We start from the raw sequence: 23,322 nt of genomic DNA, 5'->3' as shown, positions 1-23,322 counted from the left end.
TATTATATATGCTCTTGATGTTTTTCTCTTAAAAATGTATACATCAATTTTTCCTTTAACTTACCTCTGTGATACCTCAAGGAGAGTTTCTTGTGCGCCTTATTGCTTTTTTAGGGCAATTGAAAAATTAGTAAATCCGTTTTGTTATAGGTGATTTTAAATAGCGTTCTATCTGAAAAATGCAAGGTATTTGCATTATTTGAAAAATTTAAATACACGTAAGGCAAACAGACGACTGTTTACACACTTGTAAAAAGTAACCTAAGTTTCAAAATTTGTTTTAAATTTTTTGACAGAAATTAATTCGACTGTGCGGTGAAGTCCTTGCAACACCAACGGAAAATGAAGAAATCCAGTTTCTCTGTATCGTGTGTGCAAAGCTGAAACAAAATCCCTACTTGGTTAATTTTTTTCTGGAGGTACGGTACGCTTCTTGTCAACCTTCAAAGCATGCTTATATTAAAATTATTTTGAGAATTGAATTCTGTAAGTAATATTAGAAGGAATTACATTTGTGGGTATCATATGGCTTGTTTTACCTCCTAGAATTATTTTTCACTTAAGATCACTGTTTTAACTTGAAATCTTCTGGGGAAAACAATTTTCAGAGAAAATAGTTGAGCCAGATATATAGGGCAGCACAGGGTCTCGACACATAGAATCAAGGCTTAGCAGGAATGCAGCTTGAAGGGGAAAATCAGGGAGAGAGAAGTCACAGAAGTTTATAAGCTATCATCTTTTCAGCCAGGCAAGCTCTAGTGTGGAGCATGGGTGACCCGGACTGGGGCAGGGATGGTGTGTGCAGATTTGGACAGATGTGCAAAGTCACGAGTTACCTCTCCAGCCTGGGATCACAGTTGGGATTGCTTTCGTGTTCTGTACTGTCTTTTCTTAGCCATAGTCATTGAATCATACTTTACTTATTACATCAACTGATATTTTGGGTTTTACTTCTAGTTTTAAATTAGACGATTTTTTTTAAGTTTATTTATTTTGAGAGAGAGAGAACGAGCACGCGTGTGCACATGAGCAGGGGTGGGGCAGAGCAAGAGAGAGAGAGAGAGAGAGAGAGAGAGAGAGAGAGAGAGAATTCCAAGCAGGCTCCATGCTGTCAGCACGGAGCCCAATGCGGGGCTTGAACCCACAAACTGTAATAGCATGACGGGAGCTGAAGTTGAGTCAGATGCTTAACCGACTGAGTCATCCAGGCGCCCCTAAATCAGACAATTTTTGTGTACTTTCTTCTTTCATTAACTTTTTTCTTTTGTTTTCAGCAGTGAAATTATTAGGAATATGGTAGAAAAAAAAGTTTTGATTTTTTAGTTTTTTAAAAAATCTTTTTCTCTCTTTTCTTTTTTTTCCCCTAGATTAGGTATAAGTTACATACAGTGCAGTTTCCCCTCTTTGGGTCTACAGTTCTCTGAGTTTGACACACAGTCACGTGGCCACCACCACAGTCAAGCTACACAACAGTCGCGCCGCCCTCCGGCATGTCCCTTGTAGCCATCCTGTCTCCACCCCTGTCCCCAGCAATCACTGATGTGTCTCCGTCCCAGGTTTCCTCTTTTACAGAAAGTCACAGAAATGTAATCAGCCTTTGGGGTCTGGCTGTTTTTCCTTGGCAGAATGCATTGGAGGTTTGTGGACGAGTTTGGTCCTTGATATTGTTGAGTAGTATTCCATCGTATGGATGCGTCACCGTTGTTCATGCATTCAACCAGTTGAGGGACTTGGGGTTGTTTCCCGTGTGGGGCAGTTATGAATAAAGCCCCTCTGAACATTCACACCCAGTTTTTTTGGTGCGTGGATTTAGGTTTTCACACACTTGGGTCACTACCTGAGAGTAGGTTTGCGGGATCGTGTGGCAAGTGTATTCTGATTTTCGTAAGAAACTGCCGCACCGTTTTGGGTTTATCGTTTTGCGTCCCGTCAACAACGTATGAGAGTAGTTCCCGTTTTCCACAGCCTTGTCAGAGTGAGTGTTGTCAGGGTTTGGTTTTGTCTTTAAAAGCTTGAGCCAGTCTAGTGGGCGGGTCTGTTTTCTATCTCACTTTACGGAGTTAAGCCACCCGAGATCCGCTTCTGCGCTCCTGATGAAGACGGACAGGCAGCCGAGCTGTACCATTGCATGAATTTAAGTTTCTGGTTGAAGATGAGGATTGTGAATGCCAGTTTCTCGTGATGCGCCTCATATTTTGAAAGTTTGCTTCAAAACGGCTGGAATACATTTATGAGTTCAGATTTCAAGGACTTATTCATTAGAATGATATTACAGTCCTTTAGTTTTTGATATAAATATATCAAGTATCTCAGTCTGCCAAGTCAGATGTTTCTTCTCAAAGTGCACGTTTACTAAAGTTTTCTTAGATACCCTAGTTACTTAAATGCGTGGATTTTTGCCCGAGCTTAAGCTTTAAAAGGACTTTTTATCAGAATCTCTGCAACTTACTCAGAAGTACACAGCCATAGATCAGAAGCAGAGAAAATTTGTGGGCATATGTAAGGTGATGGTGAGATACCCTTTATTTACCTGCCCTCAGAGAAATGTTTATATTTTTTTATAAAAAATTTTTTTAATGTTTTTATTTATTTTTGAGACAGAGAGAGACAGAGTATGAGCAGGGGAGGGGCAGAGAGAGGGAGACACAGAATCTGAAGCAGGCTCCCGGCTCTGAGCTGTCAGCACAGAGCCCGATGCGGGGCTCAAACTCACGGACCGTGAGATCATGACCTGAGCCAAGTCGGACACATAACCGACTGAGCCACCCAGGTGCCCTGAGAAATGTTTATATTTAGACCTCTCTCCAAAGAACCCCCGGAATCAGTGACATGTCTGCTGTAATATGCCAGTCTTATAGCACATACCTCTCCACAGCCTGAGATGGTAGGTATCTTCATTTTCTCAAGACTGTTCATAAGCTTTTAATGTAATTTTTACAGTCTCCCTGGCATTAGCGTTATTTAAGTGCATTTTTTTTTCTCCTGCTGGCCAATAAGTTCCTTGAGGACGAGGACCCTGTCTCATTAATCTTTGGGTTCCCACAGCTTCTCTAATATCCGGTATAATGTATAATAACTGCTTAAATAACACTATTGAATGAATGAATCTTCAGAACAATGCAGCTATATTACTCGTAAGTGTAGAGGATAACAAAAGTACTTTGCAATTCTCATGCATGTGTCCCCTGAAGTCTAATCTCTCTTTTCATTTATATCAGCTACAGTTTACATCTCCTATGATTTAAATGCATATGGTAAATGAGTTAGAAACAGTCTTTGTCCTAAAGGAGTGTATAGTCTGGTGACAAGGGTAAGGCTCATACTCAGACTATAATCTGAGGTAAAGTGAGTATCTTAAGGGTACAAAGTAAAAGTACCTTAAGCCTCGATAGGCTGAAAGGATTACATCTGCTCTCGGTGGTCAGGAAAGACTTCGTAGAAGAAACTACCTTTGATGTGAGCCTTGAGAGCTGCTTAGAGAAGAATAGATGAACATAAGTAAGGGAAGGAAGGTACAGAAGTGTGTGGTGTGGTCAAGAAACAGTACACTTAGGATATGTGATAAGCGAAGGGCCTGAAGGGATAGACAAGGAGTTGGTCAAAGGCTTTGAATGGCAGGACGAGGAATGTGAACACACCTGCAGTCACTGGGGAGCCATTGAAGATTTTGGAGCAGGGATGTAATTACACGGTGGTATCTGTGCTTGAAGTTCAATTGGCGGCAGCATCTTGTACAGTGGATTCCTTTGAGTGGAGAAGGAAAAGCAGAGGAACTAACTCGGCAGCTGGGGGAGTAACCCCAACGAAAAGTAACATGGACTGTAAGCGGGAAGCAGTGGGTTGGAATGAAGTGAATATGTTGAGGAGACGCCAGAGGTAGGTTCGGTTGGGTCTCGTGCAGGAAGAAGAGAAAGGATGACGAATGTGTGAACTCCCGAACCAGCAAGGCTGTCGCTGACAGAAAGAACGGAGCCCTGGGGGAGCTTATGTTGAGGGGAAAGATGGTGATTACGGTTCTGGAGGTTCCGAGTCCTCCTGGTGTCCTGTTGGAGAGAATTGGCAGGTATCTGGTCTCGCAAACCTGCGATTTGGGAGAGAAGTCTGTGTTCAGGAGATCTGAGGGTTGTGTGTATAAATGTGCTTTGGCTGTCATTAAGATCCCTAGAGCAGAAAGTTTCGGGAAGAACCAAAGTGCAAGAGAAGGCAGCATTTCCTCATCGCCTACGGAACTTTTAAGAGACGCGGATTCCACCACAGTGTTGGACACTGACACGAATCTAACGTTGTCAACCATACTCAGTAATGCAAACAAACAAATAAAAATGCGGCTTCGTTGGCTCCTCCTCCGAATATTCCCATTTGGCAGGTCTGGGTCTGACGCAGGAGTCTGCGACTTTCTGTAGCCCCACGGAAGACCGTGACCCTGACAGTCTTGAGTCCTACTTTGAGAAACGCTAGTTTAAGGACTGAATGCAGTCCTAAGAGTATTCTGCCCTTTGCCATTCTTATCTGAGATACCACTTCCAACAATATTAGTAGAATTTTAGATGGAATCGAATGTTTTACATTCACAAAGATTGTGATACGCAGTTTTCTAGGTAACGGGACGGTTGTTCTGTCGTTCTACAGAAGCGTTTTCTTTTAACATGTGCTGCGGGCTCGATTTCTCAAGAAGATTGGTCCAAACTATATTTTTAACCGTAATAAAAGTGACTTATCATAGCTATCATCTAACTTTGGAAATAGAACTTTGAATTCATTCAGCATTTAATGCACCTCTGTGCTAGGTGAAATATGGTGATCGGGCCTGTGGAGAAGCTGGTTTATGATGACGTCTGACCTGTGTGTGTGATTTGATTTTTGTTCTTGTGTTCGAATGGAAAACAAAATACTCTTTGCCTCGAAACGAATGGTTAGCTTCGGTTGAGATTCTCTTTGTGTCTGGGTGTGTGTGTCGGGGGGGTGGGGCCGACATGTCCAGTAAATCTGTTTCCATCAAGAACACTAATAAAAAGGTTCTGAAGAGGGGCACCTGGGTGGCTCAGTCAGTTAAGCGCCTGACTCTTGACTTCAGCTCAGGTCAGGATCTCACAGCCCATGGGATCGAGTTCTGGTGTCGGGCTCCATGCTGACAGCACAGAGCCTGCTTGAGATTCTCTCTGTCTCCCTCTCTCTCTCTCTCTCTCAAAACAAATAAATGTTAAAAAAAAAAAAAGTCCTGAGAATATTGAGTCCTTTTTCTAAAGTAAACATAGGAAACAAAGGAAAACATAGAAAAATCATCTTAGAAAACCAGTCCTAAAAGAATCAATGTGGAGGCTATGTATTTTCAGTAACCCAGTGAGGAGGAAACATTTAATTGCAATTGAAAACTCCTGAATCTTCTTTTTCCCCCCCACTAAGATGAGTTGTTTGTAGCAGTAGTCAAATAGTAATCACTAATACTGTTCATTGCTGTGGTCATGGTACGTTCTGCAGTTAGTGTGAAAAGTGTTCTAGATGCCTCTGCAATTTAAAAATATTTAGGGGTGCTTGGGTGGTGCAGTCAGTTGGGCGTCCAACTTCGGCTCAGGTCATGATCTCACAGCTGGTGGGTTCGAGCCTCACGTCCGGCTCTGTGCTGACAGCTCGGAGCCTGGAGCCTGCTTCAAATTCTGTGTCTCCCTTTCTCTCTGCCCCCGCCCAGCTCGCCCTCTGTCTCTCTCTCTCATAAATAAATAAACATTAAAAAAAATCTAAAATAAGTAAAATAAAATATTTAAAACACAGTTTGTTGAAGTCCGAGTATTTTCATTTGTTCTAACACTTCTTCTATCTGTTGCTACGTTGGCTAGACTTTATGTTAATTATGGAATTGTAATTCTATAGAATTATAGAATGTTAATTACAGAAAAACCAATAAAAAGGTGACTTCTGTTTTATAAGTGTTTTGAAAGGAATCTTACAGAACATGTATTCTCTTTCAGAATAAGTTGAAATCACTGGCTTCCAAAGGAACAGCAGATGTAATTTCAGAAGACACATCAAAAGGTCAAGGTCAGGATTCCTTGTCAACAGACACGGGACAGTCGTGTCAGCCAGAGGAACTGTCTGGTGCCACGGGGCTGGAGCACGCAGAGTTAGATGATGAGCCTCCTCACCAGCTAGATGACCTGTCCACGAGCCTGGATAATCTCACCGTCACCTCACTGCCGGAGGCCACCGTCATTCGTCCCAACCAGGATTACAACTTAGTGAATTCCCTGTTAAATCTTACTAGAAGTCCCGTGAGTCTCCTTTACTCTTCCCCCCACCCCCCGCCCCACATCCTGATCACAGTTACATGCATTTGAAATAGAAAAAAAATATATATACATATATATAGATCCTTATTTTCGTGTAAAACATTAAATCTATTTAAGTTGAATTTTTTCCAGGCAACTTGCTTCACATACATCTAATTCAAAAATTGAAGGGGTGTGTGTTCTTCCCATCAGGATGGCCGAATAGCTGTGAAAGCCTGCGAGGGCTTGATGTTGTTAGTAAGTCTGCCGGAGCCTGCGGCCGCCAGGTGCCTCACACAGAGCACTTGCTTGTGCGAACTGCTGACCGACAGACTCGCCTCGCTGTACAAGGCCCTACCTCAGTCAGTGGATCCGCTAGATATCGAGACCGTGGAGGCAATTAACTGGGGGTGAGCACCGTTACTTGTGTTTTCCCCTAGACGTGGCTTCTTCCACCTACACTTTTAAGTTCACTTCTGTTTGCAGTGACATAAACGTTTAGTTTTGGAAAGAGGGACGTTACTTGTGATCATTAAATGGGATTATGTTCGGAGACCCATTTTAAATTTGTTACCAATCAGGAATGAGTTGGTATGGGAACAATACAGCTGCTGCGTAGTTATTTTTCCATTATACTGATCAATTAAGACCTTAATTACATTAAAACCAATAACGGTATCTGATTTTTTTTTTTCCCTCCCAAAGACAGAACATCCTTTTATAAATACTTTCTGCAGCCTCTAGGGGAGTCTCATGTTTGGGGCCTGTGTATATGGACTGTCTCCTCCTCCCTTATTTTTTTACCGCCTTTACCCGTCTTTTGGGGCTCCCCCTGATTCTCATTGTTAGATGTGATCATCACAGAACATTTATAAGTTTATAAAGCAGCATGAGGAAAATTGCCCCTAATCCCATCATCTATAAGCAGCCTAATATTTCAGTATAATAACCTGTTATAATTTTTCTGTGTATTTTTAACTCTTCCTTGGTTTTTACCTGTCTTTTTTTTTTTTTCACTTTTTAAAATATTTATTTGAGAGAGAGAGAGAGAGCAAGTGTGAGTAAGGTAGGGGCAGAGGGAGAGGGCAAGAGAATCCCAAGCAGGCTCCATACTCACCTGACCCCCACGTGGGCCTCCATCCTGTGACCCTGGGGCCATGACCTAAGCCGAAATCAAGAATTGGGACGCTCAATAAACTGAGCTACCCAGACCCCCCTACTTGTCTTTTCCCCCTGATATTCTGCCAACATCCGTAGGGCAGACCCATGGGTTTACTTTACTACTGTGTTGCAAGGCAGGAAGAGAAGGAGGCTGCTTGTTTCTTTTTGCACACCTTCCTTTACCTTCCTTTTCTTCCATCCCAGCGGCTGAGAACCTCGGACACTTCATTCCTGCCACTTGGTCATATTTATGGCGGAAGCATGAGGAGCTGTCTGTGTGTTTTTTTCCTCCACAGCTGCGTTCTTGTTAGTCTCTCTGTTTCCACTTAATGAGTGAAATTATTTACAACTTTTGATTTAAAAGGTTTTCTTTTCCCCTTGGCTTTCTTTAGTCATCTGGCGTTGCCTGTGTAAATATATCTTACTGTGTAAGTTCATTCACATACCTTCATCTTTCCATATGTACTGAACTAGATGAATGCTTTCAGATAACTTTGGACTAAGCATTTCTCTCCCATGTCCTACAGCTTGGACTCATACAGTCATAAAGAAGATGCTTCAGCATTTCCAGGAAAACGAGCCTTAATTTCATTTCTTTCCTGGTTTGATTATTGTGATCAACTCATAAAGGAAGCACAAAAGGTGTGAATTTTTTTTGTTATTTATTGATAATTTTTAAATGTGAATGTCTATTAAGTCAAATTTCCTCAGTTTCTATCCTCAAATATATCTTAATTATCTTAGGATAGCACAGTAAAATAAATACAAACAAATAAACAAAAAACCTTCCGTGTGTGTGTGTGTGTGTGTGTGTGTGTGTGTGTGTTGCAACTCTAGAATAAATCACAGCTCAAGGTCTGACCTTATATGTCTTTAAGTATTACAATGGAAAGCTTCATAAGGTGACATCGACCTCCCACCATTTCACCTCCTTGGGGGGATGTTAATACTGTAATGTGATTGGGATAATATTTTTGTCCTATCTGTCTTGTTCTTGGAAATTTAGATGAAATGTAAAGAACCAAGTAGCTAACATCTAACCCAGGTTTATGTGCCATCAACAAGATGGTCAGTAGGCAAGTTTGTTTTTCCACATTAATTCAGATGGAGGGTGCAGACTGGCTTGTCGATGTTACAGATTAATCTCTCTTTTCCATGAAAACAAAAGAAGATAATGATGCTCCTCCTATATTCTAGACTGCTGCTGTTGCTCTTGCCAAAGCTGTTCATGAAAGATTTTTTATTGGCGTTATGGAACCTCAGTTGATGCAAACGTGAGTGGCCCTTTTCCTTTAAAAAAAGAAAACGTTGCTATGTTCATGTTATTTTTGCCCACTAATCACCTGTTTGTTATGCCCAGTTCTGAGATGGGTATTCTGACATCAACTGCCCTGCTCCATCGCATTGTTCGGCAAGTAACCTCTGACGTTTTGCTTCAAGAAATGGTGTTTTTTATCCTTGGAGAACAGAGGGAACCAGAAACTCTGGCCGAAATTAGCAGACACCCTTTAAGACATAGGTTAATAGAACATTGTGATCACATATCTGATGAGGTATGCTATGTAATGATTTAGAATTGGACTTCCATTCTTGGAAATATAACTTTAATGTACTTGTGATGCTTTGAGTGCAGCCTCTTCACGTGGCTTTAAAAATTGAAAGCATGCGGGGTGCCTGGGTGGCTCAGTGGGTTAATCTTGGTTTTGGCTCAGGTCACGATCTCACAGTTTGTGAGTTCGAGCTCTGCATCAGGCTCTGCGCTAACAGTGCAGAGCCTGCTTTATATTCTCTCTCTCTCTCTCTCTCTCTCTCTCTCTCTCTCTGTCTCTCTGTCTCTGTCTCTGTCTCTCTGTCTCTGTCTCTCTCCCTCTGCCCTTCCCTGGCTCGTGTGCTCTCGCTCTCTCTCAAAATAAATACATAAACTTCAAAAAATGATTTAAAAATACACCAGTAAATAAAAATTGAAAGCATGACTCACAGGATGGCAAGAAGAATAATGTATTTAGACATATTTCTCAGCCTTTATTATCATTTTTGGTTTCAGATAAGCATAATGACATTAAGAATGTTCGAACATCTCTTACAAAAACCCAATGAGCACATTCTTTACAACTTGGTCCTAAGAAACCTACAAGAAAGAAATTATACCGAATATAAGCCTGTGTGTCCAGAAGATAAAGATGTGGTGGAAAACGGATTGATAGCAGGAGCCGTGTAAGTTCCCATCTGACTCTGCAAGTTCAGCATCTTATATTGAATCGCAATTTTCTCTCTCCTCCTACTTCTCTCCCTTATTCATAAAAAAAAAACAAAAAAAAAAACCTCTTACAGTTTACAAGATTTTCAAAAATAAAGTTTAGGTGCCATGATAGCACCATCCCTTTAAGTCACAAGTGGTATTCATTAAACCTAACAAAATCAACGCGTTCTTGAGTTTGATGTGCATGTAAGATACTAACATCCCTATAAAATGTAATTGTTTTACTGGTAAAGTTAGGTAATGTGTTCTAAGACATTAGAAAAGAGAATGGTAGACAATCTTCTGGTTTAGAAAATGTACTAAAATTTCGTCTTTTTTTTTTTAATACATCATTAAATTAAACGTAGAGATCTCGAAGAAGACCCGTTATTTACTGACATTTCACCAGATAACACTCTTTCAAATCAAGAGTGGCTTAGTTCTTCACCTCCTGCTACTCCAGACCACCCCAAAAATGATGGGAAAACCGAAGTCCATAAAATTGTAAATAGGTGAGTTGCCATGTAAATGTGACTTACATCTCTTTTGCTTGGTTTTATAACCTATGATAGCTCTGTTCTTAGGTTGTTCTAGCGATATATTGTGAATTCAGTTTTCCCTTCTTTTATCTAAAGATTATATCAGCTTTTTGTCATGTTTATGTAGCAAGTGACAGCCTAGGGGCAACAGTCAATAGCAGAAGAGAAGAGCTGTCTGAATATAGAGACAAAAACAATAGTGGTTAAGTAAACCTTCAGAGTACCCTACTTTGTTTTAATAATAATCATTGTAAGTAATTCCCAGTTGGAACAACAGGGGGAATTTCCGGTTTGACAGATTGTACTTAGTACACGTGTACTGACCTACACTAAGCCTAGGACTCTACCTTTTTGATACTGTGGTTTTTACCTTTTTTTTTTAAGTGCGCTTTCTGTGGCGATGTTCTCTTTCTGCCTTTGCAGTGCTGTCACTGCTATGCCTGGTTCTGGCAGGTGACTTTAGAGAGATTGCCTGTGGCTCAAGATGTAAAATTAGGGTGCATAAAAATCTTCGGTTCAATTACTTCGAAGCCGGTTTCCTGAGATGAGCAGATAACGGCGGTCTCTCATTGTGCTGTAATGTAGAAAGAAGTTGTCGTCTTAGGCTTCCTTCTACTTTAAGTGAAATGAGTGATTTTTAAATAAAACCTTTGAGATAATGAAAGAGTAATCAGTAAAACCGATTCAAGATTAAGTACTTATGCCTATGTCATTTTGTTTTTCGGGTTTCCATTTGCATCAGTGTTTGGCTCAACTGAAGATATCACTCGATAGTTTAAGACATAAAGATACTGAATTGTCAGAGTATTTATGTTACTGCTTGTGGCTTTTTTCGTTGAAGTTTTCTCTGTCTGGTACCCGATGAAGCAAAATCATCCTACCATGTCGAGGGCACTGGATATGACACCTACCTCCGAGATGCTCATAGGCAGGTAAGTGAGGTAGTTATTTTTGGACATGAAATCTAGTAAGAGTGTATATACACACCTTGTCCTGTTACCCACAGTCATTTCTCCAGAGGTTTCCCTTTCTCTGCAAGACCTGAACTCCCTCTGCTACATTAACTTCCGGCAGGTGACCTTACTATGCCTTTTACTCACTGTGTCTCTGTCCCAAGATTTCTTTCTTTATGTTTGCTTCCCTCCCCCCCCATCCCTCTGCCTTTCCCCCTTTCTCCCTTTCCTGTGTCTCCCTCCCCCTCTGTCCCCACCCTTCTCTTTCTCTCCCCGCCCCCGTCCCCACCCTTCTCTTTCTCTCCCCACTTTCCCCTTCCCCTATGTCTTCCTCCCCCCACTTTCCCCTTCTCCTGTGTCTTTCTCTCCCCCCCCACTTTCCCCTTCCCCTCTATCTCTCACCCCTCCTTCCTTTTCTTTTCTTTCTTTCTATACTTCAAATTGTATCTCCCCCCAATCCTCTTCCCTGCTGATCCAAAACATAACTTTTAAATGTTTGTATCTACCACCCACCCTTGCTCTCATTCCACAGGCACTGCCCTGACCCCCTCTCCACCTCTGTTCTCACCCACACCGTTATTTATTTACAAGTGCCCGCCCCCTCATGCCCTGCCCCTGTGAGGGATTTCTCTGCCTGTCTGGAAGGACTCTCTCAGAGGTCATCTGTGAAGAAGTGAACTAAACAGCCTTCTGTCAGTCTTCTTCCCTCTCTAGCATTTCACAGAATTCCCGGTTTTGAGAAGTCTCAAGTCAGAACAATGCATATTTAATTTTCATTTAAATCCTTGAGATTGAAGTGTGCTGTTATGTATAATTAATTTGCATGCACCTATAGTTAATTCACAGTACTTTAAGCCTGAATGCAAGTCCACATTACTGCTTGAGTAACTAGAGTAATTCTGTAGCTAGTGATGTGGAGAACAAAGACAAAAGAAATACAGAAAAAAAAGTAAACTCCCTTACTAGCCCATCGGCAGGTCCTTGAGACAGGCAGAGTGACCTTCCTCTAGGAACCCAGCTGCCTCGATGTTGACCCTTTGCTAGGGGCAAAAGGCGGTCTCAGCTTAACCTCATCCCAACCTCCAGGATCCTGTAAGTCTTCTATAAAAATCCTTGTAGAAACTTCCTTTATCTCTGCCCCCCAAGAATATATGTTAGCAATCATCCTCCAAACATATGGCCCGCTAATATATATCTGAAGGGTCTCATGACTAAACTTTTACTCTTAGACAGTAGTAAATGACCTTTTCCTAACAACAGCTAGCCCCCTCAAGGTCCTGGAAACCTTGCTTCCAAATTCCTTAGAGACTTAACGCTGTCCCTGACCCCCTCCCAACTTGAAAGTATAGAATCAGTCACTCCTCACAACCCCAGTGCAGCCTTTCTGCCCACAGGTCCTGTCCCCATGCGTTAATAAAACACCTCTTTGTACCAAAGATGTCTCAAGAATTCTTCTTGACTGTTTGCTCCTGAACCCCAATATTTCACATCAAGCTAGCACTTTCATGAACGAGAAAGTAAAGGCAATACAATAGTGGTCCCAATCTCAGTAGTATCCCCTGGAAGTTTAAACTGCTTTTATTCTTTCTGTGAAGTTTCATTTCCATTTTCTACAAATGCACTTATTAGGATTATTTCAGAAGTGCTAGAAAACAGACAAGAGAGATCAACAATTTTTAAACTATTGCTGTCTAGGTCAGAATTTCAGATATGTTAATGGAAAAATGCTTAATTAAATATTGGTGAGTGGTTAAGGATAGAAAATGGTCTGTTGAAAGCCAAATCAGTTAAAACTCACAATATACTGAAGCAGCTGGCTTTTTGGTGGTTTTAAATATGTTTTTCTTTTAAAAATCAAAGTTAGTGCTTCATGGTGAGGACATGTTTTGTTTCAAATTCAGGTAATTTCCAAACTAGAGAGGTCAAAGTAATGTCGCTTTATTGAATAAGGAGAATCTGAAAAGTGAAAGAATGGGGAAGAAAACTATGCTCTCCATGTCTTTTGTTTAAACTTAAGTAAATTGTATATTGGGGAAGACTTTTCAAATTTATTTGTATTATGTGAGATCTTATGCTTATGAAAATCCATGTTGTTTTTCCCAGTAGTAAACTGAGGAGTGAAGGGCCAGTTCCTTATTATTTCCAGCCTATTTACCAACACTTTGGTAAAAAGGTGAAAAGAAAAAACATAAACTACCAGCCCTGATTGTTCAACAGACATAACAGTTACTCAGTTAAATGCAATAAAGGTTTTTATTGTTTTTTTTTTAATTTTTCTTAATGTTTATTTATTTTTGAGAGAGAGACAGACACAGAACGTGAGGGGGGGAGGGGCAGAGAGAGAGGGAGACACAGAATCGGAAGCAGGTTCCAGGCTCTGAGCTGTCCGCCGACGCCGAGCTCTAACCCACGAGCTGGGAGATAATGACCTTAGCTGAAGTCAGATGCATAACCGACTGAGCCACCCAGGCGCCCCCAATAAAGGTGTCTAAATGCTTACTCTGGGTTTTGAGCTCCTTTTCACTGCGAGGGTAGCAAACCATTTGCGGAGCACGCTCCACGCAGCACTGATGTGTCCTGTGACAGCGCGCCCCCTGTAGGTGCGCCATGGGAAAGCCAAGCCTGCCTTCTCCGATAACGTACATCTGTTCATCCGTTTGCATGCAACGTTTCCAAATCAATTTGAAAATGTGGCTAGGACTTACTTTGCTTTTTAAATATTCTCTAAATCTGTGATTAAAAATAAGGAAAGAGTTACGTTCCTCTAAAGGAAAACACATGCTATTTATTCATCAGCATATGTTGGTACAGGTGTTATAGTCTTACCTGTGCTTCTAGTGACGGTGTTGTCACCCAAGTCATCTCTCCCTCCCTCTCCCACGGGCGCCTCACAGGGAGCGCTGGGCACGCAGGTGGATATTTACATGCCTGTGTGAGGAAATACTTTCTGTTTAATCTCCCATTTGTTTCGGTTTGTTCTTTAATGATGCAAATGCTTTTCCCTAGTTCCGGGACTACTGTGCTATCTGCTTAAGATGGGAGTGGCCTGGGTCTCCAAAAGCATTGGAAAAGTGCAATTTAGAAGCTACTTTCTTTGAAGGTCATTTTTTGAAAGTTTTATTTGACAGAATGGGAAGAATTCTCGATCAGGTAATAAGCTTTAAAATATTAATTGTCATATTGTTTTGTTACTATTCACCGTGGATTCATCTCTAGTCTTAGTTTAGATCTTTAATAAAGTAGTTCTGTTTTCGTGAAGCTCAGCTGGCAACAACCAGTGCGTTTCTGATGCATTTGTTATGTTCAAAGCCTTCATTTGGCCTGACGGCTGTTGTCAAATTCTATATTTCCCTTCTCATTATAGGCTGTTGTCTTAATATCCTTAACACATTTTGGAGGTGATTAGAGTGCTTTCCTTTTACGATGAACTTAGAAAGCCTTTTAGTATAGTTAGTACAGATACAGATTGAGTCAACCTTCAATTCAGAAGACCTTAAATGTCATTTCAAATTGAATCTCCAGCACTCTGGTCTCATTAAAATTACGGAACAATATTAGATGAAACCGCTTCTTCAGACAAAGGACTTAGGAATAAGACTCATTTTCAGAAAGGGGAGGTGAAATAAAAAAGGTAAATTTACTTATTCCAAGGTAGATAAAAAACTAGCATCCTCTGGTCTGTTACTCTGTCTCGCTGACGGCCAGGAGAAATGAATTTGGGATTACGGAACCCCTCCCTCCCTCCCTCCCTCTGTCCCTCCCTCCCTCCCTCCCTCCTTGAAAAATGAACAAAGTGATGATGCAGCTTTGAAATGCCTTACACTCTGGGATGTACGCTTGAAATAAAACCACCTGGCATGGTACTTGCCTTAACACAGAAATTGACTTCACCAATTTGGAACTAATTTAAAATTGTATATTAAAGTAGTTGTTCTTTTTCAGCATTTTAGTTAAATATTTATGTGAGCAGAGGGAGTTAATAAAAGAAATTTACTCCATAGGCAGGCTGTCCTCAATAACCAGAAAGCCAAATAAAGAAATTATAATTTAAGAAGTATTTCACTGGGTTCCACTTCAGACAGGACTGTTTCTGGTAGTAATCAGTAAAGAGATAGAGTAAGTCCTTTTTTCTTTTAACCTCTTAATAGCAAGTGCTGTATTTCTCAGGTTTGGTGGGTCGGTTGTTCAGTCCAGATCTGGTGGGTGTGCTGTTTGCATGATGGCTGCGTAAGCCTCCTGGGTAGCAAGCCGGGTTTATCAGTTCGTTGTGGTGTTTGAGCTCGTTTGCTAGGCTTTCTCTGGATCTTGGGTATTTTTCCCTTTAGTTTGCAGAGTGCCGATATAAAAGGGTATTCGGAGACAAAATATCCTGAAATGCTGCAGAGTTTTTCTTATTTCATCGGGTCGCACATCACTGTGCAGAACCGGTTCATCCACCCTGTCTCCACCATTCTTCCGGAACCCTGAATGATAGGCAGGACAGACTTCTGCTCGAATTTTGTCAGGGAGGAATCCCTAGTTTCAGTTCGTGTGACTTAAGCTCCTACGCTGCGGGGCACAGCCTCAAGCCTTTTGTCTTTAAACGAGTGGTTTTTCCAAGCCTTTTTTGGTGAGAACATGATGCAGTCAGATCTCAGAGATAATCATGAGCCCCGGCGTGCCAAGCGTGCTTGGTTTCGTTTCATTTTCTTTCTTTTTTGAATGGGTTTTCGCTGAGGGTGATGTTTGCTTGTAATTTTCTTAGTGTACATCTCTGCTAGGGCGGGGCTCACCAGTCTGGGATTAAACATTGACTGCAGCTAATTCGTAAAGTAGCTAGTTTCTGCATGTTCAATTACACTCAAGTATTGTTGGTACTACTGTGTTGTCACAATGTTAATTTTTAAAAAGTACTCTGTAACACATTTAGTATCGTTTGTGATGATTTTATAAAGATAGCAAAATGCCGAGGTCCATGAGCGGAACTTAAAGAACACCCGAATGTAGGGAGGCTCAGCTTCTCTCTGCCCTGACAGGGAAGGGTTTCGTCTTGGGTAACTGAGCCACGTGTCACATTTCCTTCTTCTAAGGCGAAGCTGGTATTATTTGCCATCACCTCCTACTTAGATTTGCTTGTAAAAACTGAATGAAAAAAACAATTTAATACTTTAAAAAATACAAAGCCTTGTTAAATACACGAGTTTTTAGAAGTTTCAGAAGCTATTAAATTATTGAGATAGAGGCTGCCTGGGTGGCTCATTCGGCTGAGTGTCCAACTCTTGATTTCAGCTCAGATCATGATCTCACGGTTCTAAAGATTGGACCCAGCCTCAGGCTCAGGGCAGAACCTGCTTGCAATTCTCTCTCCCTCTCTCTGTGCCACTGCCCCTCTCATGCCCGCTCCTTCATGCTCGCTCTCTCAAAATAAATAAGTAAACTTTAAAGAGAAGTAAAAATTTAAATAAGAAAACTTTAAACTTGACTAAACAGTATTGTTTTGGTTGTCGGTAAATTTAGCCTTTTATTTTTTTAATTTTATTTAATTTAAAATTATTATTTAATTTTAATTTTTAAAAGTTTATTTATTTATTTTGAAGGAGAGAGTGTGAGCAGAGGTGGGGCAGAGAGAGAGAGGGAGAGAGAGAATCCCAAGCAGACTCCACACTCCACGCAGAGCCCCACGTACGGCCCGACTTGGGGCTTGGTCTCCCGACCTCAGCCAATATCAGGAATTGGATGCTTAACCGACTGACCCACCTAGGCGCCCCAGTTTATCCTTTTAGTAGAAGGGTTGAGACTGAGTTTGCTGGTAACCTCAGTATGCCGCCTTTCTTTCTTTTTTCTTTTTTTGTCATCAGTATGCTTTTAAGTCCAAAGTGTATTGTCCTAAAATTCCAGCTTTGTATGTAACGTGAGCGCAAAGATACACCAAGCCCATTTGACCTGTCAGAAAAATCTGGCCAGCTTTCATTTCAGGTGAATGCTGTACAAAGTAGAAAAGAGGTCCAAAATAGGTATAAACACTTCTACTAACCCAAAAAAGGGATATTTGTATTAAAGAAAAAAGGCCAACTTGTTTTAAAGTTATTACCATTGTGAAGTAGAGACCATTTCAGAGGTAAGTTTCTATGTAGCTGAGATTTGTTTTCATTTTCACGTTAAAATATAATCTCAGTCAGCCTTAAACGTCTTAAACAACGTAGGACATAGGTTCTTGTTCAGACAAAGCTAAAAACCAAAGTAACACCTTATGAAGAAAATACAAAGTTTAAGTGGCAATTTCCAACCTTGCCGAAAGCCAAATTTTGACTTATTTATTTAAGCTCCTATAAATGGAAGAATTTGTGACCTAAAAACCTGAACTACCTGAAACAAGTCACATCCCAAACTGTACTTCAGTTGTATTTTAAGGGATTTTGTTCACATGCTTTACAAATGCATTCTTCTAAGGATTTGCAAAAATGTTTCCTTTGTGCCTCAAACGCAATTTAATGGGAGTTCATTGTTCCTTATGAATTGAGTCCTGGAGGCTGTTCTGTTGCAGGTATTATCAAGTCGGAGAATATGCTTTCCAAACTCCCCTTCCGTAGGAATTGTATCTCCCTTCATTTATCTTGCTTGAGGCCCAGTTGTGAATAAGAGAGACTTAGGGATAGTTTTCTGCCCTTTCAGAAAATCCATGTTCGTGGATCTCGTGTTTAAAAACAAAAATGGTACAGTTGGACTCACAACACAGGACTTGAGGTCTTTTTTCACGTGAAGGCACTCTGCTGTCTTCTGGCACTATGCCCTCACACTTGTTGTCCTCCGAATGCCAGATGTTCCCTTCTTAGTTGGTGTTCGTTGTGTCAGGCGCTTAGCGTCCGCTCAATGAATGGGAGCGAAACAGGCAGAGTCCATGGTTAACATTCACTCGTCCTGAATCCCTTTTCCTTTCCCCGGGCTTGGCGTGTGTCCCTCACTCGCCCCCAGCCCTCCCACGGAAGCCAGTTTTGTCTCAGCCACTCAGTTTCCTTTGGCTGCCTAGAAGGAAACTGGAAGGAGCAAGACTTCTGTTGAAAGTTCTAGAGACGGTAACAGCAACCGTTTTTGTACAGTGTGCCCTTTTCTTTGATTTTGATGCACTTTGTAAAGCACCTCCAAGCCATCTTCTATGAGGAGGAAACAGATTAAAAATTTTAAAAAATCAAATTCAAGTAAAATTGTGATACTACATATAAAAAATGGATGAGGAACTGTACACAGATGTATAATTATTTGGGGAGAGTTAATGCTCTTGTGATAAAGGAGATGGTCCTTGTCTGTAATCACCGTTTTGAACCTTCTCATTCGCTGTGAGGCTTCTGGTGGTCATTTCTGTCCCCAATACTTCCCTTCTGCCCAGAAGGTTCTGGGCTGGTGATGCATATGGCTTTATTTTATTGTGTACAGGCTCTTGATCATTGGTGGTAGTTGAGTAATCTAAAAGATGAAGAGTATCGCTTCTAAAATGAGCCTACTGTATTTTAAAAGATCTTAATGACTGTTTTCATTGGAGGGAGGAATAAGATGGGATATTTTCCTTTCTTGAAAAGACCAATTGAAATGGTGAATGAAGTGCTCAGGTATATATACATGTATAAACAATGTCAAATGTCTGTTTTTTTTTTTTACCTCTCCACAGCCATATGATGTAAATTTACAAGTCACTTCCGTGTTATCTAGACTTTCTCTCTTCCCTCATCCACACATACACGAGTACCTTTTGGATCCTTATGTAAACCTTGCTTCTGGCTGTAGATCCCTCTTCTCCGTAATCGTCAGGGTGAGTTCTTAGTTTTGTTATAGTCTCTAGGATTGGCAAACCTGTCCACTTAACATCTGGATGATTAATAGACGTGGTCAACATGTCCATTAACATGACTTATCATTGTATGTCATTAGTGTCACATGATGGAAAAGATTTTACATCTGCCGTCTAGAAGTCATTGTTGTACGATGGTGTGTGGAGGAAAAAAGACAGTTTATTCTTTTCAATAATACATGTAACTTTTTTAAAATTTTTAAATTTTTCTTTTAAAGTTTGTTTATTTTGAGAGAGAGAGAGAGAGGGCATGAGCCAGGGAGGGGTAGAGAGAGAGAGAATGGGAGAATCCCTAGTGGACTCTGTGCTCTCAGTGCAGAGCCTGACGACGTAGGGCTCAGTCTCACGAACTGAGAGACCATGACCTGAGCCAAAATCAAGAGTCGGATGCTCAACCGACTGAGCCACCCAGGGGCCCCATATGTAACTTTTATATTTTAGGGAACAGATAGGACTCCTTTGCCAAAGACGGTTATGTGAATAGTGAGAGGTGACGTTTTTTATTTAGTAATAGGAAATCGAGTAATAGGCAGTTTTTTAATCCTGAAAAACCCTAGGTAGTTGACCTCAAGAACTCAGTTCATTTTGTCTCTGATGCAGGTTGTTGGAGACCTCATGGTTAGAATCCAGCGTATTCAAGACTTTACTCCCAAGCTTCTGTTAGTCAGAAAGCGATTGCTTGGTTTGGAACCTGAAGGCCCTATGTAAGCCAGTGTTTTACATGTTTTTATCTAAAAATTTCACCAAAACTTCATCATCTGCTGATACGATTTGATTGCTTGCTTGCTTTCCTTTCCCCAGTATTGACCACATCACATTGCTGGAGGGTGTGATCGTGCTAGAGGAGTTCTGTAAGGAGCTGGCGGCCATCGCATTTGTGAAATACCACGCTTCCTCCACCCCGTAAATAGCATCCTCCAAAGAACAGAGGGAGCAGAACTGCAGTACACGTTTCATCAAAAAAAGACTCAGCTGCACCCAGCCGAGAGGATAAAAAAGCCTTTTTAAATGAAGCACTGCTATAAGTTGGACAGAACCTTCAAGAACACATGGAGTGGACATTCTTAGTAAAATGTTGTATAATGTTGTTTTCATTGGCGTTACCGTGATGGTTCTCTATATAAGATGGCACATCCTTGAATCCAGGATACAATCAAAGGAACTTCAGGAAATAAGCATCTCTAATGCCTGTGTGAAAAGCTGCAAAATTTCTGATGTCACGACTTTGAAGATATTTCTGTTATTTTAATATCCTTTAAGGTAGCAAGGCATTTTGACTCTGGGACTCAAATGCTTCTATTCTTTTGGATTAATAAGTAGCAACAAAACAAAACAAAACAAAACTGATTTTATAACTTTTTAAGGTCAGAATTCTTATCAAACAAAATATGAAAAATAAAAAAACTGTAGATGAGAAAAAATACAATTCAGGAACCATCGAGTGAGTTGAGTTAATATTAGGAGATAAAAATGTGTAGAGCACCATTAACTTTCCTCAGCTTTTCTAAGAATAACAATTTAATATGATGAAGAAATTCTTGATTAATATAATATATATATTTTTTAAAGAAACGTTCTTTTACTCTTTTGTGCACATAGCCATGTTAGCGATTGATTTTCACGTATGGGTCCCAGTGTATTCAAACCGTGTCATTTTTGCAACAATGTTGAATTTGTGCTCACCATTGGTAATGTTTGCTAAAATAGTATTTTTTAGGCTAATTAACATACATGGGGTTGAGAACTTTTTTTTCTCCTTCTATCTATCCCTCTCTGAAAGTTGCTTTATAAAATTGCTTTGTAATTTGATTTCTTACTGAACTACATAGGTGGGAACTGACTGATAACTCTTAGGCAGCAATCAAAATGCCATTGGCCGCCTCAGTGTTTACATTTATTTTTTCATTTTGTTCCGTCTTTCGCTTTAAATGATTCTAAAGAGATTTCAAAAGAAAACCAGCGTGTCCTGTTTACATGTTAAAGAATTTGGGTAAATTGGGTATATATGAAGGACCAGTTCAGTAAGGCTGCGCTGTGCACAGCATGCTTATACTTGATTTACAAAATGGTGTTTGCTAATCCGATTTCTGTTCTTTTAAGTGATGCTTATCATTCAAATACGGCTTTTAATTTCCTCTTCTTGCTCTCCTCCTCCTCTTCCTGAAATGTTAAGCAGCAGCACTTTGCTCTTTATCTTTCTGTTTACTGATACTTTGAGGGAGTGGACTGTCAGGCTTCCCAGCCTGGAAGGAGCCGTCCCTGCTCCTTGTAACAAGTTGTTTTATGGAGCACGTTTGCATACACAACATCACGTGGCATGTGCATCCAAGCATGTTTTACCCCTCCTGCTAATTTTGTTGTCTTTGTGTTTCTGATTTATTTTCTAGTTAGTTTTGGCTATTTATTAAGAGCAGAATCTCAACAGATTACGAATATTCTTGGCTCTAGAATGCTTACCCCTGTTAAACCGAGACGACGACATTTCTAATTTAATGCAGATCTTTGTTAGCTCAGTCTAAGCACATTTATTAAGGAAAACAAGGAAAAGCAAAAGTGGGAGATAGTCACTTTGTGCATGATTTTCTTCAGATGATTTTTTAATGATGGGAAAGCGTTGTTCAGTTCCCTGTGTTTATTGATCAGCCCCCGCGAAGGAACACTGCAGCATCTCTGTTTTTAGACATAGTTGTAGTCTACTTTGATGTAGGTTTATTGAAAATAAGGCATGAAGAGATACTAGATATTTCTTGATGTTTTCATAGTGTTCAGTGGATGTAATAGCGATGCTATTACCTCTAAAGCCAAATACTACTTTATTCTTGATTTCACAATGGGACCTTATAGCGAATATATGACACCAAGCTCAAAAAAGCTTTAACTCGTGTGTGTGTGTTGCTTCTTAAAACATAATTGTTTTCCTAAGTTATTGTAATGATTTTGATCTGTAGTCAGCTAAAGCTTAAGGTGTAAGTTGTCTCTCTCCTAAGTTTCTTTTCCTTCTTTCTTCTTGGTATTTAGTTCAGACAGACCTCGAGCCAGCCAGTTCTCCCAGGGAGCTGGATTTGTCAGTGAAACAATGTGCTACGTCCCTAGTCTTTTTCGTACCGTCTTGTGGAAGCCAAATATCTCTGTTACTCGGTGCTTGCAAACCAGTGACTCAAATGCACTGTGCTGGGTGGAAAGTACCACCTTCACAGCCGATCGCCGTAGCAGGTTCCAAGCCGAACATTAGCCTTGCTTCATATCAATAGAAATGGGTGTGCACGTTTTCTTTTAACCTTCTAACAGGAGAGTCTTTGATTCCATTTTTAGTAATGAGCCACGTTCTTTACTTGATAGAACTCAGATTTGTCCTTAGGCAGTTATCACGTAGTACTCCCATTATAACTCTGTAACGTTTTCATAATGTATCTGTCTGTGCAATATGGAAGCTGTGAGAGGGTTCATAGCTCTTTGGTTTAATTGTACATTATGTGTGTGTACATGTGTACATATATATATATGTGTGTGTGTATATATATATATATGTGTATATATATATATATATAAAAGGACCAAATCCTTAGCTTGCTTACACTGTTGCTAGTGTAAAGATTGTTACACTTCATTTTACAGGGCACAAATTATGGAATTACTTTGTAATTCAGGGTGACATATTTCCATAAATTATTGCATTAATATATAACTACCATTTAATTATGAAGTTCACAGGCATTGACAAGTTGCAGTGAAGTGAAAAAACAACAAGTTATATGGTAGTTATATTTTGGGTTTTACAATTAATCAAAATATGCATGTCATTGAGACACTCGATGTGTTAAAACATGATAGATAATCATATTTCTGGGCCCTGTAAAAATAGTGTTACTGTAATGCTCTGTTTGGCCTCCTGCCTTGTTTACATTAAACAAAGGATATTTGGTAAATTTTTCTATCAAACATTGTGTAGGTTACTGACAGTGTTACCATGGCCTGGAATTCTTGGGCCACCTATGAAGAAAAAGTCTTCAGATGGTGATCGTGTACCTACTATCTCTTCAAAAGGAGGTTGTGATCAAGTTCAACTTTTTGTGCTGATGATGCATGCAGGACTAAGAGGGATAATCTAAAAATAAATAATGTAATTTAAGCAAAGTGTCTTATATTTTTATAGAATTCTAATTGAAAACATTTTATTCACTGTTAAGTCTGAAACAATCACTCGTAACACACAAAAGGATATGACACATCTTGGGGCGCCTGGCTGGCTAAATCAGTGGAGGATGTGACTCTCGATCTCAAGGTGATGAGTTCAAGCCCCACGCTGGGCGTAGAGCTCTCTTAACACGCGCGCGCGTGCACACAC

General features: G+C 40.4%; 1 protein-coding gene across 2 annotated transcripts in view; it reads left to right on the top strand.

Moving 5' to 3' along the window:
* FAM160B1 (family with sequence similarity 160 member B1) overlaps positions 1-23,106 on the top strand; it is a 37,614-nt gene extending 14,508 nt beyond the window's left edge. Inside the window, exons 5-17 of one of the 2 annotated variants that reach the window (XM_030334133.2) lie at positions 297-419; positions 5,967-6,266; positions 6,477-6,673; positions 7,952-8,066; positions 8,622-8,698; positions 8,785-8,977; positions 9,469-9,638; positions 10,032-10,175; positions 11,044-11,134; positions 14,162-14,305; positions 18,798-18,938; positions 19,578-19,681; positions 19,779-23,106. In XM_030334133.2, the coding sequence (XP_030189993.1) occupies positions 297-419; positions 5,967-6,266; positions 6,477-6,673; positions 7,952-8,066; positions 8,622-8,698; positions 8,785-8,977; positions 9,469-9,638; positions 10,032-10,175; positions 11,044-11,134; positions 14,162-14,305; positions 18,798-18,938; positions 19,578-19,681; positions 19,779-19,884 (1,905 nt within the window). In that variant the 3' untranslated portion in view covers positions 19,885-23,106. The remainder of the gene's footprint in view (positions 1-296; positions 420-5,966; positions 6,267-6,476; positions 6,674-7,951; positions 8,067-8,621; positions 8,699-8,784; positions 8,978-9,468; positions 9,639-10,031; positions 10,176-11,043; positions 11,135-14,161; positions 14,306-18,797; positions 18,939-19,577; positions 19,682-19,778) is intronic. The other variant, XM_030334134.2, reaches the window with a different exon arrangement.
* The last annotated feature ends 216 nt before the right edge of the window (positions 23,107-23,322 follow it).

Source organism: Lynx canadensis, chromosome D2 (genome assembly GCF_007474595.2).
Source record: "Lynx canadensis isolate LIC74 chromosome D2, mLynCan4.pri.v2, whole genome shotgun sequence".
Lineage (NCBI taxonomy): Eukaryota > Metazoa > Chordata > Mammalia > Carnivora > Felidae > Lynx > Lynx canadensis.
This window is presented reverse-complemented; position numbering and strand designations above follow the sequence as displayed.